Genomic DNA, 19,165 nt, shown 5'->3' on the forward strand with positions numbered 1-19,165 from the left:
TACCTGGTATGTAATTGCTCTGTGGCTCAATTCCAGCTGGAAAGTTAGTGTTTTCAGGAATGGAATGGGTATAGTCATCGAGAGGCGGCAGCTCCGTTAGAATCTCAGTGTGCCGTGGCACTAGCACAGGAGGCAACACTGGAAAAGAAAAATTAAAAACATTAGTAAGACCCTCAAAATACATGATTCTGTAAGGTAACAGGGAAAAAAAAAATCTAAAACATCTCAATTTCTTCAGCTGTTTTGAAATTTTGTGAATCTCAGTACTGCTAATAGCACAATTACTGGAAGAGATGGATTCCTGAGGTGCCCCAAGTAAGACTGTTCCATACTAGCAAAGGTAAATCATCTCTGTTCTCCTATTCCAGACAGGATCATACTTAGCCAGTTGGAAGCTGCTAGCGGTCCTGGAAGTGTTTATCAGGAGTATTCAACACATTTGTAGAGATTTTTCAGTAACTTTACTATCAAAAACTATCAGGGGTATAACCTGCCGCAACAGGAAGTCAGAAGCAGTCCTCCTACCTGGTGTCTCCACTCTCTGGTAGTGGTAAGGGTTTACACATACTTCATCCTTTTTAAGATTAAAAGCATATTCACAGTTTTCAATTGCTTTAAGTTCATGGTGGCTGTGGAGGTCTGGCCAGCGCCACAAGCGGCAGTAAATGACGTGTGGCAATCCTTTGCGGTGGGACACCTGTAGACGGCCATCGAGGGATCTGGAGGGGAAAGACGTGGAGAAGTGTTTACAGACTGTCTCTTAATCACTCGAGCAACAGAGCACACACATGGGATGGGTAGTTTATCCTCAAATTCAGTGCACTGGAGACTGCTACTGGCACTTATACTCTCGTTAAAAGACTTCAAAAATGTGATAAAAGTGATCACATCAAGCAGTGTTCTTAACTTATTTTTGAGCTGCTCAGAATTATTGCCAGTGAATTTAGAGTTCCAGTGAATTAAAAGCCACTTTTAAGTCCAACCAAGTATGACTGCTTCACATACTTTTTCATATAGTTCTTTATTTTAAATGCAGAAGACAGTTGTTAAAAATAAAATAAAAATCACACACTTAATGGTCCCTTCCACTGCTAAACCTCAAGGCTTTGTTGTGGCATGGATGCTTTATGGCTTTAAGCATAAGAATTCCCACAGGACTGCAAATAAGCCTATAAGCAGTCAGCTGCCCAAGTGATCCACATGGCAGTATAACTGTAATGCAAAAAGCATGAATGCACATCTTGTAAGGGCTGTACAGTTTCTCTTCTTCACTTCATCTGCCTTGCTACCAGCTGAAAACGTTTTGCTAGTTTTAAGACAGACTGCATATGCTTACATAAATGCAGATGTTTATGATTGTTATGGGATGGGAGACAAACCTCAATACACAAATCAAGTAATGTGACATGAAAAAAATAAAGACCCTGTTTAGAATTTGCCCACCATTAACTACTGAAGAATTTATGAACAATTCTTTAGTAGCTCGTATCCGAGCCAATTAGCAAGATTTAACTCAAAGCTTGTGGCATACAAAGCAGTTTAAACACTTTGTAAGATTAAGTCTAAAGAATTAAGTTTCCCAAGTTTGTTAATATAAATACAAAATCACAGTAGAGCTTGCATTTAACAAGTCTTCCCATTCTTTCAATAGCACTGGCGTGAAAAAAAGAATACTGCAGAATTAAGAGTTTCATTGGTCAAAACATCAGCTAAAAACACTTGGATTTCTACACTGGCAAGGAAATATTTTAAAATGTTGTACCATGAGAGGCCTAGGAAGCATTTTAGTCTATTTTACAGCTAAAGCATCCCATTACAGACCCTCCAAAGTCAATCCCTCCCACAAGATTTTTATGATGCGAGAGAGGGCAGAATATTCACCTGGTTTGTTCAGAGAAGCTGTAAAGGCCTGTTGTATCCCACTGATCTATCGTGTTTGGTGTACTCAGTCCCCAAATTTCAGAGCAAGTGCTGTGCATAAATTGAAAACAAAAACAAAAAATTGATATGAATATGGAACATGGTTATTCAAAACACCATGATGTCAAACATGGAAAAATGTACAGAATACTTCCTTTCACATAGAAGATAGAGCACTATTAGACTTGCATTTAAACTCACATCTCATGCTATATTTTCTATATGAAGGAGGCTATCAAAATGGAACAAGTGATTCAAGGTAAATGATAAATGTTTTTAAAAGGTGAACAAGTTCTCAGGTTTTAAGTAGTTGATACAGTTGCAATGTTCCTTAAAACAGGCAAAACTTCCTCAGCCTAGTTCTTTACAATTTCAATTTTAAAAGGTAGTTTCTGGGTTGGGGTTTTTTGTTTTTGTTTGTTTTTAAACATAAACTGCCCTAGGACTTCAAACAAAGGCCATGTGTATCCAAACTGAACATCACAATCTAACATTCAGGTACCACCACTTAAACATTAATTTTGTTCTCCATGAACATATCTAATTTTTTGCTTTTCCCAAAACAGGAAAAATCAAACTCTGAAGAAAAACACGTTAGAGCTGATACTTCTGTTTTCTGTACTCTCCTTGATTAAATAGATAAATATTCTTTCCCGCAGTATACAAAACATTAATGTTTAATATAGTTTTACAGAGTAGTATTTCAAAAACTTTAATAGCTAAATTAAGCAGGAAGGGAAGGAGAGATAACCAAGTCTTTACCAAGCTGTTTGAGGACGAGATCACAACGGTAAAGACAAAGGAACCTTCAAGTTATAGACACAAATTAAAAGCAGCAAAAACAGCAGCAGACTTTCGGAAGCATAAATTAAGCACAGTTCTATCACATACTTGCTCTGTGGCCACTGAAAATGGACAGTTTATTTTACATAAGTAACATACAACTAGATCTTGCACCTCAGAAATGAAGAGAATTTGGTCCACAAGCACCTTAGATCTTTGCTTCCTGACTGGAGAGCCTGAAGCTCCACTGGCTGCTACATCACCTTTAAAATTAACAGCCTCTGAAGAGCTGCAACAGAAAGAATCTACATTCACCAAACTCCTGGTTTTAAATATGGATGTTGTGATTTAAATTTAAATTACTAAGTTTAGCTGATGTGTTCGCAAGTTTGGATTGAGTACTTAAGGGAAGAGAAGTGAGGTAGGTGTTTTCATTTCTCCTCGTTACACAGGGAAAATTCATTAGCGTTACGAAACAAAGCAGCAGACAGCGCAGCACTGGATGTAAAACCCACTTTCAGGGCTGACAAACACCCCAGTTCCACAATGACTTGAATAAAACCTGAGTGTGGGCTACTGGTGAAAGAAATGAACAGGTCTTGCCACCTTCTTGCCTGTATCACACACCTTATTTCTAATGCCATCCCAAGGAGGCTGAAGTGTCCATACAATTGAGCAGCAAACCCAAGCCAATAAACTGACCACAGAACATAACGTGGCTGAAAATACAAGTTTTGAGAGGTATTTTTCAGTCAAATCACTTTTCTTCACCATAGAGCTACATAAGCACTACAAGGAGAAGTAACTGTGGGCAGCAATAGCCTGCATTTATCACAAATTAATATGTTAAATAAAATATGGCCTTTACTGATTATGGGCACAAGTAAAATCTTGTACTAGATGATTTTGTCTAGCAGAGAGCAGCAGAGAGCCAGAGATGAAGGCTGTTCTGACACAGGCTCAGCTCTTCAAAAAAGCCAACTACCCCAAACAAATTGAACCCATTTCTGACACAAGAAGCATCAGAGCTCCCCAGAGCAAATGGGCAAAGCGGGATCCTGACCATCACAGCATCAGCAGAGCCTGCAGCCTCACTTTTTCACATTCCTAAGACGCCTCCGGAAGGGGTGGGCTCGGCAGCTTTGCAAGGATATAAAGAGTTGCCCTGAAGACACACAGGTAGCCTATGGGACACCAGGGAGCATCCCTGCACTGTGCTGTGTCCTTAAACACGCACCACTACTGCTGGTAAGACAGATAACCGTGTACATGCAATTAGAAGAACAATCAGCAGACACAAAGCCTGCTGCATATTAATTGACACAGCCAGCTCTGACAGCTCAGTACCTTTGAGCAATGGATCCTTTATACAAGGCAGTGCTCCAAAGCTGATGCTGTCACACAGATTACACGTTCCCAAAATTGTGGGGAGTATCAGTGGTGCAAGCATGACGCGCCATTTATTTGGTTCATAGGGCTTTTAAGGTGATACAGGCAAAAGTAAAATTTCACAGCCCTTGACAAAGCACAACGAACAGGAACAGTATTTTATATTGCTAACCTTTTCTCTCTATAAATACTCAAACTGTCAAAGCTGACAGCATATTCTACAACCTACAGAAGGACAAACAGTATCCTGAAGTGACTGTGTGACAGGGCCATAGCTTGGACAGGATACCATGGAAGCAGGACAGGGTAAGAGGTACAGAAAAATGACCAGTTAGAGCAAAACTGCTCCACCAGTCAGCAGCTTACACAATATGCCATCTCCTAGGATGTGTAACTGCTTAGAGCTGGGGGAACTATAAATGTTTTACTGGCAGATTCACACTAGGACTATACTCCAACAATCCACAAACAAATACCAAAGAGCCTGCAGGAAATCGCTCTGTATGATCAATAAAGTCAGCTCAACACAGCTTTTACTGTTCACTGGAAGAAATAACTGAGGAAATAAAGTGGTTTGTCCACTCTCCTGCTCACATAAAAGATCCATTGCCTACAAGATGCAAGACCGTCCCACTCCCCACGTCACCCAGGCAATAAATCAGGACTCTTAATATTCACACGCACGCACACCAAATCAAAATTAAATTCCTCACAACCCTAAAAACCATACTTCACACACAGCACTTCCATGAAAGGCCACAGTATGTTCATTCATACACAAGCAACTGCCTGACAGAGAGTAGGCACGCCTGCTCATCCCAGAAAGACGGCGCTGGAAAGGTGACTGAATTCTGAAAGATGTTTTAACCACCTCTAAAACCATCTGAAAGGAAGACAGGAGGTACAGATTTTTAGTAGTGCAGAATTACAGCCTCAAAATAAACAGGAGTAATTCAGTCCTAAATCCACCTTTCTGAAACATTCAAAACCCCCTGTGATGCAAAGAGTCCTTTCAATGCCTTGGTCCATAAAGATTTCAGGACTAACATCTGTACTCATAAGTTAAGCCTCATCTGGAATCATTCCCAGTCCCTGGAACATGATCATTGTGTGCTAGAAGGCAGTTAGGACATTCCCCAGCACCAGGCTGTGCCAATTAGTGTTCTCCCACACAATTCCCAGGTTTGAGACCATTGGGACCACTCGCACGGGGCAGTTCAGATGCAGCGCCCTGCCCTGGTAGCCAAGGGTTGAGGAGCACGGACAAGGCAGTCCTGAGCCAGTTGGACATGGTGCCTGGGAACGTTCCCAGGCACGTTTAATTTATTAGGAGGGAGGCAGCCAAGACATATCACCATTTCACCTTTAGCAAGCAGACTGCCCTCAAACTGCAGTCTAGAAGCACACTTCAGGCTTTGTATCTTACCAAACGGTGGGGTGGGGGGCGGTGTATGTTTGGTTTTGAACTCACTGTACACTGAAGTGCTGATAAGCCATCATTGTTTCCAAAATATAATTTGGCTCCTGCATACAAGATGCATTTCAATCTTTCCTGTGTAGACAGGACTTAAATATACTCCAAAATACAAGCTTAAAGCTAATATTCTTCCTCTCACCAGAGTGGACACTTGCATAACAAGGAGCATTTTCACCACTGTTCTCAAAAGAATTTAGCTGTTGACAGAAACAAGTCAAAATTTGGTCAACAATACAACAGCTAGTTTTTCATCTTTTCAACACTAGCTCAGAATGGAAAATCACCAAGTTCTGTGGCCTCCAGCACTCCCAGAGCAGGCCTGCTTGAATTGTTACTTTTGCAGATCCCACAAAGTAAGCGAATTATTATAAGGGACTTCAGGGATATAAAGCATCGATTTGGCTCAGTTTCCCAGGTGATCTGAAGGTCTAACAAGAGAAAACTATTTCCCAGAGAAAGGAGAAATTATGAAAAAAAAAAAAAATGCTTGCAAGGAATAACAACTACTCTTTGAGACACAGGGATTTTTAGGGAAAAGTCAAAGTCTAGCAGGTATCTGGTTAAGCTGCTACACACTAAACTTGGGACAACTGGGGTTTGGGACTTTTTTGGGATTGAGCAGAGGACTGATGAGATGAAGAAAGCATCACACAAGTTAATACTGAGTGGAACTGAAGCTACTTCCGTTGGAGCCCTTCCCTAAATGGAAAGGGTTACAAGAGCTCGTGTTTCAACCTGACTTTTTATCTGCTTGTAAGAAGCAGCATCTCAGATCATATTGTACAATTCTGGCAGGAAGAATCTTTAATGTGGCTATCAGCATGCAACAGCACACAGTATGCCTTCACTTCTTCCATTTCATCACTTCCTTTAACAGGAAAATCTGAGTTCCAAAAAACCCGCACTCTGAGCAAGAAATTACCTAAACAGCAAAGCGCTGTGGCAGTGCTTCACAATTTTCAGACAAAATGCCAAAACCGTCTTTCTTCAGTAAGACAGAAAATAGTGACACACACAAGAAAAATGTGGACACAGGAAAAAACCCCAAATATTAAAGATAATCCAAAAGTACTTGTGTACATAAGTACCTTATCTACATGACAGGGATCATGTCCTCAGTCAGCATCAACAGTACAAACTATCTTAGTGGAGTAACAGTTATCTGCAAGCTTATTACAAAAATGGGACTATCAAGTCCTTGTTCAACTACAGATGAATTACTGATCTGCACATGAAAATGAACACAGACAAACGTGGTTATTAGGATGAACACTCATAAGAAAGCAACATAATTGCTTTAATGAAGTATATCCTTATGGGAGGAATTAATGTCTGTATCAAAATCCCTAATAACCAGACAAAAACTACATGGGATGAAGCAGTCCAAGGGGAGATGCTGTACTGACCTTCACAAGTCCAAAAGTCCACAAAGGCATCGTATCATCTGGAACACACTGCCCAAAAACAAATTCCTGTATTTGCAATATGATTTGATGTTAAAGGACACCGCAAGATCAGGCTGAACAGGGTAAGATGACCATCACCAAACAGCACGTTAATGTTAGTCTAAGACAGCACAGATTCCTCTCAGTGAATGCAGAAAGGCAGTTGCATCTTGGCTGGCAGCTGCAGCGATTCCTGACTAGAAACTTCAGTAGTTGGAGATGTAGCTACACAGAACAATCCACAATCCCCTCGCTGATGTCCAGATGCCAGCTATTAAAGCCTGCTGGTACTCAACCTAGGCTGCTTAATTAGGATCAGTTTCTCAACACAGTTAAAAAGCCAGATGTACTGGCTTGCAGATCCAAGCAAGTATGTGCAAATGCTGTCCAAATATGCATGGCCACAGCATCAACAAACTGGTGCCTACGCATGGTACTGTACTGCACATACCAAGACATCCCTGCACTTTCCATCCCTACATTTTCCCCAAATGCCTTTGCAAAACAGTAGATACAACCAGGGATAAAGTTGGTAGGTCTTGTCAACAGTACTCATTTTTTATTGAGATGCTGTTTTATTTGAGGCTGTAGCTGAGAGAACCTGAAGCCAGCACAGGTTTAAACAGTACCCTATATGTGCACTAAAACTATCACACGTGCTTAGGCTGGTCTCTGTATATTACTGCTTGTTGCTGCTATGAATTTATTACCAATTTTTACTGAGAGACAGAATGAACAAATAACTATCCTACCACTATATACAGTGTTGGCAATATTGCGTGCTCAAGGTACTTTTTATACTAAATGAAGGGTTTGCAACGAGCACAGCATCAGGTGAAAGTAGGCAGAACCACTTCAAAGATATTTACACATGAAGTACCAGAAACTCTATGCAGAAATGGTTAAATATTGCCACAATTCATAACTGCAGTTACACTTTCTTCCTCAAAGTCTTGCAAAGTGGAACAGCTACAGAGGAGCTAAAAAGGCACTGAGTTCAGTGTACAGCCTCCTCTTTACCTGAAGTGGTAGCACTAGAAATATGACAAATAAAACCTGAAATGCAAATAGCATTGTGCTAGTCAAAGACAATATTATACAGAAAACATTACAGAATGGTCTTGGACATTTAATTTGCTTATTTGTGAAGTATTACACTGAGCCCCTAACTTCCTTCCTGAATCTTCCACATCTTTCAGAATCTGCAGCCACTAACAAGTTTGCCAAGTTCATGTTCAAGGCAGTCTTTTCCATTTGTCTTTCTCCTGCACCTTATAATCGTGAGCCTTTCCTCCACAGAATCTAATTTGTTTGCCCCTACATTTTCTGAGGCATTTGTAGTGCTGGAGCTGTGGTTGAAATGAAAAATAATTTCAGCAGTTTGTGGCAGTTCTCCATTTATCTGTTTTAAAGCAGTAGATAAGAATGACAGTTAAGTTTTCCAGTTCTAAAATTCTCATGCAAAGTCTTCCCTGTTGCACTGAGCCTGACACTAGATTTCACTTATGTTTTTACTCAAAGACTAAGCACCAAAAACGCAGTAACAACAAAAAAAATAATCAGGTTTTTCAGTTGAACTAGAGAAGTTACTTAGCACAAGAACACAAGCATCTTTATACCAGCCTAACACTTAGCAGAGTTACTACCTTGACTGTTGTTTTGCCAAGGAGGCAGAAAAGAAGTGCAGAATTTGCTTCAAGAACTACATCAAGCTCTACAAACTGGAGTTGAAGCAATAAGAAATGGCCACCAGATTTATGCAATCCCACCTTCTCATAATGAATGGGCAAATGCCAATGCTTTAGGCACTGCTCATGGCCACTACTGTAAAATTTACCTGGGAAAACAGGCTGAAGTCTGCAAACTCTAGACCTGTACCTTGCATGGTGTTTAAAAAAAAAAAAAAAAAAAAAAAGGAAGTCTTGCTATGTAAACTCTTAAGATTCAAGATTTCACAGAGCAGTATACTGAGCAGGAGTCCAAGGCAGAAACACCACTACACTGGCTCTAGTTCATCACAGAAGACACTGCCCACACACAATCTTGGGGAAAAGCTGACAGATGAGAGAAGAGAACCCTTCCTCTCACACCAGTTATCTTCTCCTTGATGCAACTGAGGTTCAAGAACAGCTAATGAGACATGCCAAACCTTTGGAGCTGGCTCAGAGAGGGTCTCTAGGTCTCCAATAACAGGAAAGACTGAACAGAAAGGCTTAGGTGTAATAGGGATGAAACAAAATCAACAATTTAAAAAGTTCATTGGTTTACATGCAGTATTGTATTCAGCACAGAAAGTTCCTACCAAATCTGCCTGACGTGGTTTCCTTAATTCTGGGTTTCAGATGAAAATATGAGTGGCTGCCCTTATATTCTGACTTGATGGGTCCTTTTTATATACTGACAGTTAGGATTTTACATTACTACAGCCTGAAATGCCTACAAACCAGAGGCTGTTTGTGTCTGCAAACAGCTCTTCAGCTAGCTGCACAGTCAGTTGCCTCAACAAAAGCTCACAGTAAAATCCAGTTTTGCTGGCCTAAGTGTCTCAGCTACTGAAAGGTATGTTGCTCATGGTGTGAAGTTACACAGCAGTCCTGTTCTCATTTTCTTCCAGCACAAAATGTAAAGATTCAGAATTCAGTAAGAAAGAATGACTTCTCTTTCAAGCACCTGCTAGAGGGATGACCTAAAACTTGGGGAATATCACATAAAAAACCACTAGTGTGAATTCTTCTTAAAAATTATTTACACAGATTTGCAGTGGCACTTGTCCTTAGGAGGAAATGGACAAATGGAGACCATTCTGTGGCAGAAAATCCAACTTTCTACTGTGAGGTAGAAAATCAGACCCCTAAAAAAGTGCTGTTAAAGGGTAGTATTAGCAACCAGAGTAAACGAATATTTACACATAGGAACAGGTGGACAGTTTGCCATCAGATTTTCCCATTCTTCAGAGGAGAAATAGAGCCTGATAAGTCTAGGAAAAGAATATAAAGTAATGTCTAAGACAGCCCTGGACTCCCCAAAAAAGTTTTTGCAGAATTGAAAGCAGAGATCTCTCTCTTAACACAAGCCCAACAAAACAATCGCAAAACTATCAGCTGGACACTCAGCTCCTACAACTACAAGAGCTTCCTCGTGTGTCTCCAGCCTCTCAGATTTACTTGTTTAAGCAACTGGCTTTATATAGATAACAATAATTAAAAAAATAAAAATAAAATAATAAAACTGGTTTTCCTTCTCCCCCAGAATTCAAAATCAGACTTTTATTCTTCAAGCAACACAGACTACTTGCTCAAAATGGTAACTGTACCTTCTTCCCTGCCTCCCTTCTCCCCACGTACACATTCAGGACATACTACATCTGAGAAAAATATATTTATGTATGTGCATATTTAGTGGAATATAAATCAGGAACCATTACACAACTTCTCATCTTTCAGAATGCTTTCACGAATAAAGTTTACATAGAACTTTATAAAGTGTATTCAAAATCATTACATCAAATAAAAAAAGCAGCATCTGAACCGAGGAAAATGACTTAACAACCTTCCTTATAAATGAATGTATGCTAAAAAATTAACACATCAAAATAGCCAGAAAAGCAGGAGGCACAGGATACAATTAACCTCTTTAACACTGTGGGAAAAGAAAAAAGTCATTGAATAACTCCCATTTACTTCAGATTAAAACTTCAAGGATGTCCACAGGGGACACAAAAGTGATGTACAAAAGATACTCTGTTAGAGCCCAACATCTGAGCTGCCCAGCGCTCCTTTCAGGGTCAGTAGCTAGTTTCTTCCAGTTTTGCGGAGTGCCAGGGCAACAAGTCATCTTGATGAACAGTAGACACTTCTGTTGCCTTTTCTAAACACACACTTCTGGTCACATATGCAACAAACCACCTACTAAGGCAAAAACTACAGATATAAGGCAGGCCTCTTCAAAGCACTTTATCCTCCCCCCTGCTCCCAAATCCTGACACGCTAGCTCAGCGTTACCAGGAAAAATAAAGCAGCCAACAACTATCAGTGTTACTTTTATTTTTCTCTCAATGCTAGGGAGATGCTGGAAGGACAGCACCTCCAAGATCACAAGCAATTTTCCCAGGACACCAGGGTGAAGTAAAATATTTATTTCTTTTCTTGTTATCCATATGGTCTGTTCAGAGGCTGACTCTATATCAAGGAGTCGTTTTACTCTCTCTTCAAAGTCAGGTGGGGAGCAGACCCTGAAAAACTTCTGAATGGTAAGGGCAAGCAGCACAGAGATGGTGCTCAGGACTGAGAAACAAAGGAGATGCAGCACACTCAGCCTCCCTCACGACTCAGCAGGGAGCTGGCCACAAGTCTTATGCTCAGAGACCAAAGATGTGGAGCATGCAAAAGCAGCCTACGGAAATCATGAGCTAAGAGCTTCCTTGGGAAACTTGCCCTGCAGTTCCCTCCTCTCAAACAAACACCACAGCTTTCAGCAGCTCTGATCTCACAAATGCTGAAGCAGTCTTACTGGAGATAAGAACCAAAGCACAGAAATACTCCCCCTAATCACATGCTCAAAACCAGCCACAGAACCAGTGACTTCTACGTGCCCTGCATCGAGTGAAGATGACAAGTTCATAACAGCACTCTCAGTGGCAGCTCTCCAGAGACTAACCAGGCAAGGGGTGGAGGGAACAAAACGACAACAACAACAAAAAAACCCCAAAAAACAACAACAGCAACAAGCACTCCTCCCCCCCAAAAAAAAAACCCAAACAAAACCAAAAAACCCACACCCACAAAAAAATCACCCAACCCAACAAACAACCAAAAAAACCACCAACCAACAAACAAAAAGTAAAACTTATTATCATGTGGACCCACAACCTCAGAGGATGTGGATGTTTATGCTTTAAGATGGCATTCCTGAAATGGTAACTTGGAATTCCTGCTCTCATTTGTTACACTATTATATTTAATAAAGGTTTTCTGACTGCTGCAGTTTCTCACAGTATCTTTAGAAACTTAAAACTATTCTATGATAATAATCAGGCAGTGGGTTGAGATGACACCTAGGTCTCTGTACAATCCTGAACAGACCTGAGGAAACTCAGAAGTGTCAAAGGACAAAGTACCTGCGTATAAAGACACATCCATCACAATACTGGCTGACATACTCACAACAAATTGGTTTGTTAACAGCAGAGAGAAATCTCACAGGAGATCATATTTTCAACAGACATTAAAAAATGACCTTTATCTCAACTTCTCTAAGCACTGTTAGTCACAGCAGGTGTGGTGAAAGCTGCTCCCACAAGCTCACAGGTACAGCTATCAAGCAAGGGCCAAGTCAAATAATTTCTCTCAACTAGTCCATCATCCTCCAAGTGGGTGAGTGGCTGATGCTGCCACTTGCGAGGGCTGTTCTGTAACTGATGGACAGCTGAGAAAACATGAGATGTTTTGATTACCCTCCTCAAACTACTGCGTCCACGATCCTTGAGAAATATGTTAACTTGGCAAGAACAGTTACAGGTTCTTTTAATACTTGGTTTCAAACTGATGAATTCCACACCCATTTCAAGAAGCAAATGCTCACAGGATATACAAAGTGATGTGCTCAGTGCAGGGAGGTCACTACACCCTGAGTGACCCTGCTGCAGCCCAAGCCATGCACACCTGGCAGAAAACTGGTGAAGCAGAGAATACACTGGCCTTGATCCATATCTGTATGAAAACTCAGGGAAATATCAAATATTACATTATTAAGGCATACGATGTTTCCTATAAGGTATTTCAAAGGAAGTTAAAAGATTGAGCCTCACAGGAAGCTTCCCGAAGCAATATACTGATGAAAGAGAACTGAACGATACTTGTGCCATCAATGTTTGCTAAATAAATACAAAATTAAGTCAATGATGTTACCAGTACTCCAGCAATGTCCTTATTTTATGAGAAATATTGAAGAAAATCCACAATTAGCAAGGAAACCATAAGAAGCCTTGAAAAGTTTCACTGTTTCCATGCAAGAAACCAGTTTTTTATTTATAAAATGCACTTAGCATGTTTGCTGAGATATTAAATTGCCTTATGCACTTTTGCTAAGGCAAAATCAATAAAGCAACACAAAGATGCCTAACCAGAGGCCTCCGTCTCCTCAGGCCCAGAAGAGAATACAGGACCCCATATTAGTTAGATAAGCCAACAGAAAATCTGAGTCTGCAGGACACCCCTAGAACAAGAATCAAAGTGTGTTTCCTGAGCTCAGGCAGAAGGGATGTGTTAAGAGCATGGCCCAGTCCTGAAGTCTTGGACATCTTGCTCATGATCCACACCCAGAACACGCACCTGAAGACGATGCCCACAAGTGCTCTTGCCTCACATGCAATTGCTTAACACTTAAAGTCCTTTCCCAGGACATCCAGCAGTTTCTTTTCCTCAGTCCACCTGCCAGGAGTCAACCCTGATCTACCAATACCTGTTCTCTGCTGAGGTGGCACCTGCCCTGCTCGCTGTTTCTCTTTGTCCTGTGGCAGCCAAAAAGATGGGAGTTCCAAAGGCTCAAGGAGCATTAACCAGGTAAACGGTTATGTGGCTTCTTGCTGGCAGGAGAGCAGACTAAATCCTTCTTGGAATGCCTGCGGTTGTTGGCCTCAACACTGCAGGGCTCCCACATGATGAACAAACACAGTGACACTGGACTCCAGTAAAATGTCTTCCCATCACTGAACAGAGTATTACAGAATTTTTTACGTGGCTGCCACCAATGCAGCTTGCAACAGGTGTAGTCACTTTACCAGGACTTCTGTTTTCCTTCTACATTGAACTGGAAAAGGCATTTTGATTATTAGCTTTGTGGGATTCATCAGTGTGAGTATACTTGACTTCTTTCCCTGTTAAGTTTATATTCAAGTTCCCTCCCCCATATCAGAAGGGGATATTTATGACAGAAAGACAGAAGTGAACTATCAGTGAGCTCTGGTGATTAAGGCTGTGCTGGTATAGGCTTAAACAAACACATCAAGGTTCACAAGTCACTCTTAGAAAATGCAGGTGGAGTCCCTGAGATGAACGTTTGATTTATCTATTAAAAAGACTTTTTCTACCAAACACCTGAGAGTCAAACACCACTTTCAGTCTCACAAAGCGAAAGATTCCACATCAGTTCATATCAGCTCTTCTTCATGTTCAAAACCGCAAAACTACAGCATGAATTAAATTATCAGTATCAGAGGAACTCAACTTGCAGCCTTCCACAGAACTAAGGGGAAGTGAAGACCAGTTCAGGGAGGTAACTCACTAACTCAACTAACCAGTAACTTTGAAATTCTGCACTGAAGCAAAAGTCAAGGGCACGCTTCTTTTGCACTGGGCTTTTCTCTATCTGAGGCCAAGAAAACAGACCAAGCATCCAAAAAGATGGTCCATTTACTTACAGTTACGAGCAGAGATTTTAAGTGACAATTTTCACCTCTTGATCTACTGAAACTTGTATAATGAAAAGCCACAATTTGGAGGATCTTTTTCTGAACAAATGCTGAAGTCAGAGCACTGTGCAGCACTTGTTCAAGGGGATTTCCCCAACCTCATTGTTCTTCTGCCAATTTTGAAGCATATGCAGTGAGATGTGAACCTACTCCAGCTCCTGATTGTTCTCTCGTATCCTGCCAGTCGGCTTCAAACAATGCATTGTGACAGAAGCCAAAGAAAGCTGCTCATGATGAGACTACGGCATTGCACACAGTAAATTTTAGAAGTTTTCCACCAATCAGCACTGCAGCCGAGTCAGAGTAAGTGAACAAAAACAAGTAGTAAACAAGGCATGGGAAATTACTTTTATTAAATTAGCAGGTGTAGATTACAAGCTGGATTAAATCAGTAGGGAGCCTATTAACCAGCTATTTGTGTTCAAAGCTGCAGCGGCAAAAGAACTGCAGTATCTTGTTTATCCCATAAATTCTTCCTGTGCTAACAGCCTGAGCTACACATTCGGGAAGTTTTTCCCGTAAAATTGGGTGGGTTGTCATAGAACGTTCACACTAGTAAAAACAGTACTCAGGTGATTTGTTGCAGTACCAAGAAATCTAAATTGGCTGACTTCTACAGAAGAGTATAATTGAGGAGAGGAATCTTCATCACACTCAATAGCTGGCTGGATATAAAGACATGAACTACCACAGCAAGCCAGGGAACGCTTTAGCATTGACTGGGACTGGGTATAGACAGATTCCTTTATTGGAGAAAAGATAAATACTATTTATGAGATAATCTAGGGGTCAGTACTGACATTAAAGCACAGTCAACATATTTTTCTTGAGTTACTAATACATCTCCTTAATGGCAGCATGAACTGCCATATGCAGACATCACTCTCCCTAGTTAGAGCTTTCTACCAGGATCGACTGAGCAGGTAAGTCACTAAAGTAATCACAAGCAGCTATTTTTCATGTGCCTAAAACTCAACAGCCCCCAGCATCAATTGCTAACCTGACAATTAACTGTGTGTAAGAAAATGAAGCAAGCTTTAACACTTGTTTTTGATTCTGACTCTTCCTGCTTCTTATCCTTAAAGCACTCCTAACGAGGAGCAACAGTAACTTGAACATAAAGAAATCTCTCAAATTCCAACCGCTTGTATTTTCACCCCCAAATTTGCTTTCACATTGCTGATACTATAGCAGAAAAAAGAAAAAAAACCAACTTAAACTCACTCTGTAAATAAGTAATACACCCAAAGCAGTAAGGTGAAGGTGGCATTACCACAAACCTTACCAAAAAAAAAAAACAAACCACCACAATTTATAGACTGCAAAATGACAGCAAACTACAAACTTCTAAGGTTACCTGAGAAAAGACAGCAGAGCCAAGGCCAGAATCCACATCCCCCGAGCCTTTATCCAGTGCTCCGGTCAGTACACAAAATAATCCCCGAAATTCAACATTTTTTCCTCCTGACTCGAGAGACAAGCTCCTTTGAACTGTACAGCATTTTGCTACTGGCCGAGTTCCTCGCACATTGATATTTTTACACGTTGACCTAGCTCAAATGACACGCCAATACGTTCTGCTTGGCATACCAACTCTAACAAATTATGTGGGTAAGTCACATGGCTTCCTGAATTGCACGAGCTTAAAACTGGCAGCCCTAAGTATCTTTGTTTAATACTCTAAGACTTCCTTTTTCAGGATGACATCATTCTAAGATGCTGTAACCTGAGCTATGTCTACACTACAGCTTAACCTCAGCTACAGCAATTCAGTCCTCCACACCAGCCACAGCCGTGCCAAAGAACAAGTTAACAGTTATGTTTTAGTTATATAATTAAACCTTTAGTTTATAATTAAACCTCACTCAATTACACTGGAGCACAACTGCTGCTCTTAATTTTAATTGACAGGGACCTTAAAGCTCATCCAGTCCAATCCTCTGCCATGTGCAGGGACACCCTCTACTAGCCCAGGATGCTCCAAGCCCTGTCCAACCTGACTTTGGACACTTCCAGGGATCCAGGGGCAGCCACAGCTTCTCTGGGCAACCTGTGCCAGGGCCTCACCACCCTCACAGCCAACAATTCCTTCCCAATATCCCACCTAACCCTGCCCTCTGGCAGTGGGAAACCACTCCCCTTGTCCTGTCCCTCCAGGCCCTTGCCCAAAGTCCCTCTCCAGCTCTTGTGGAGTCTCTCCTTATATACTGGAAGTGGCTCTCAGGTCTCCCCAGACAGAGGGGAGAGTATCAGGAATAAAGCCTTACTGCTAAATGGCCAGTCAAGTAGTAAGCTGTAGCAGAGAAAAAACATACTGTGACAGAAAAAAACCATTACCTTAAGCACATATGAATTCTGCATCCTACTCTATATATAATATACACTGAGGCTAAGAATCAAACAGGAGAAAGCAAAAAAAAAAAAAAATTAACTTCAGGCTATGACAGTATTTCACTTCTTGGCTTACTCTGCTTTGACCATTCACTGCCCTCTGTCACACCCCACCCATGATGGCTCCTCTCAGTGAACGGGACCTGGAGACAGTGTTGACCAGTTCACAGTGTTTTTACTAAGAAATGCTCAAAGCACTGTTTTCAGAATAGGCTTCTTTCTGAAGAAAAGCACCGAGTTATCCAGCTCCTTCCCTGAGTAAGCATATTAAAAATGTGTAATTCAGGAATACTAATATTAGACAAGCTGGTATTTCCATGTAGTTAGTTTGCCTGAACAAACTCCTTTTTTCCGCCAGCATAAAGAAATAGAGAAATTTGTGAGGGACCACCAGTTATCTAATTCTTAAGTTTAGTTTTGTGACAAAACACAGGCTAGGTTGATTTTAAAAGCAGTGTTAAAGAAAATGCCTAGGAGTGGTTTTCAAACAGATGTAGGTTACATTACCAACACTGTCTTACTGACTGCTAAACTCGAGCTCAGAAATTAAATTTCACAGAGACCTGAAGCCAAACCTCATGTGAATTTTTATTTCCCATTATATGTCCACACAGTATCTAAAGGTGCTCTGCAACCCAGAGTTTGAATGTGTCATTTTGCACACACGTAATTAGGGCCAGCATCCTTTTGTCTGTAACCACATCCTTTAGTCTTTTACAGAGAACAGAGACAATATTTAAGTTCCACCATAATTATGGGACTGAAGAGCAAGGGCAGTTTGATCCTCCTCCTACACAGTTCCAGCGAGCACATCCAAAGTATTCCCAGCACCAGATATCACAGGGAGCATCAGGGTATTATTAAGCTAACCTTGGCCAACACTCCCCAACATCTCAGCTCTCTCTCGCCTTACTTCCCAGAAAGATCTCTCTGGCTTTGTTCTAAAGCACTATTTTTATTGAAATTCCAACAAGGGAAAAGTAGAGGGGCCTGTGCTTCATCCTCAATAATCCTGTCATCAGAAAAGGGAGTCAGTTTATCAACAAACAAATTACAAGCATGTTCCTCCTGTAATCTCAGCAATAAAAATAGTACTTCAGTGAATTTTGAAGTAGTCTTAAATAACTATACTTATTTCTGAAAGCTGAAGATGTTCAACTGTAGTCTTGAAACATTTAGAGAACCGATCTACATCTAAGGGAATGCATCCAGACAGAGATGCAGTACATGGTTTGAAGACATTCTTTATACGTAAAGCTGTGATTAAACATCAGTGTCCATCCCCCAACCTGAACAGAGAATTATCCCAGCTCTGCTACTGGACAGTGCCAAGTTCTGCTTCTGGGAAAACAGACTTCACCTCTGTCTGGACAGCAGTGTTATTTTAGGATCTACTATGCCAATCCAACTGCCCTCTTTGCTAACTCACCCATTGCTTTGCAGATGTTGCGAACTCTCCCAACACAGTTTCCAGAAAAACTTTTCCTCCTCCTCACTGTTGAAATCACCCATCTCCTCTGGCTTTAACCTGAGAAGGAGCAAATTAATTTCTGTATTGCTACCCTCCGAAGTAACCTATTTTGGGGAAAGATATTAAAGCTTGAAAACAATCTATTCCGGAAGCCACATCAGCTTGACAACTCTGCTCTACTGGTGATCAAAAGCATTCTCAAAAGTAGGTTACTGTGCGCAGCTATGTGATCACCTTCCTGACAAATACTCCCAAGGAATTCAAGACAACATGCTAACTGATGGAACAGGTTTTATTCTAGAAAAACTGTGCTCTATACACCTAAACTAAAATTACTTTTTAGTCAGTTATCTGAAGAAAAAGGCATCAAAAAGCTGTAATTTTAAAATATCTGTTTGCTCTCAAACAGCAGTGTCAACCAGTTGTCCCATCTTTGAACAGGATGTTTCTTTTCCCAGTAGAATTATGTCAGAAATATAACAAGATATATAGGATTTTTTTCCAGACACTGTAAGCAAATGCAAGAGAAGTCAAGTGTCAACAGCATTATTCCCTTTAACATCAAGAGCAGTCCTTTAGGCTCAGAAGTCACATGGAAAAGAAACTCCTGGATATTTAGTTCACAAAAAATACCAACTAAACAATAACTAAACCCAAAACCACTACAGCCTTCAGAAGCAGTCAATATATATTATATGTAATATATGCTACTACATTTTTTTCTTTCTTAAGGAAGAATTGGGATGTGATTGGTTCCATGATAGCAGTTTAAAAAGTTACCAACCTTCACTATTGGCCGAAGTGAAAAGTATACACAAGTA

At 40.7% G+C, this 19,165-nt stretch overlaps 1 protein-coding gene across 1 annotated transcript in view; it reads right to left on the bottom strand.

The window, feature by feature from the left end:
- SMAD2 (SMAD family member 2) overlaps positions 1-19,165 on the bottom strand; it is a 49,144-nt gene that overhangs the window by 13,770 nt on the left and 16,209 nt on the right. Inside the window, 3 exon segments of the mRNA XM_050329939.1 lie at positions 4-138; positions 526-719; positions 1,882-1,971. Coding sequence (XP_050185896.1) covers positions 4-138; positions 526-719; positions 1,882-1,971 — 419 coding nt within the window.

The sequence above is a fragment of the Myiozetetes cayanensis genome, unplaced genomic scaffold (genome assembly GCF_022539395.1).
Source record: "Myiozetetes cayanensis isolate MyiCay16 unplaced genomic scaffold, myiCay2020 scf4, whole genome shotgun sequence".
Classification (NCBI taxonomy): Eukaryota; Metazoa; Chordata; class Aves; order Passeriformes; family Tyrannidae; genus Myiozetetes; species Myiozetetes cayanensis.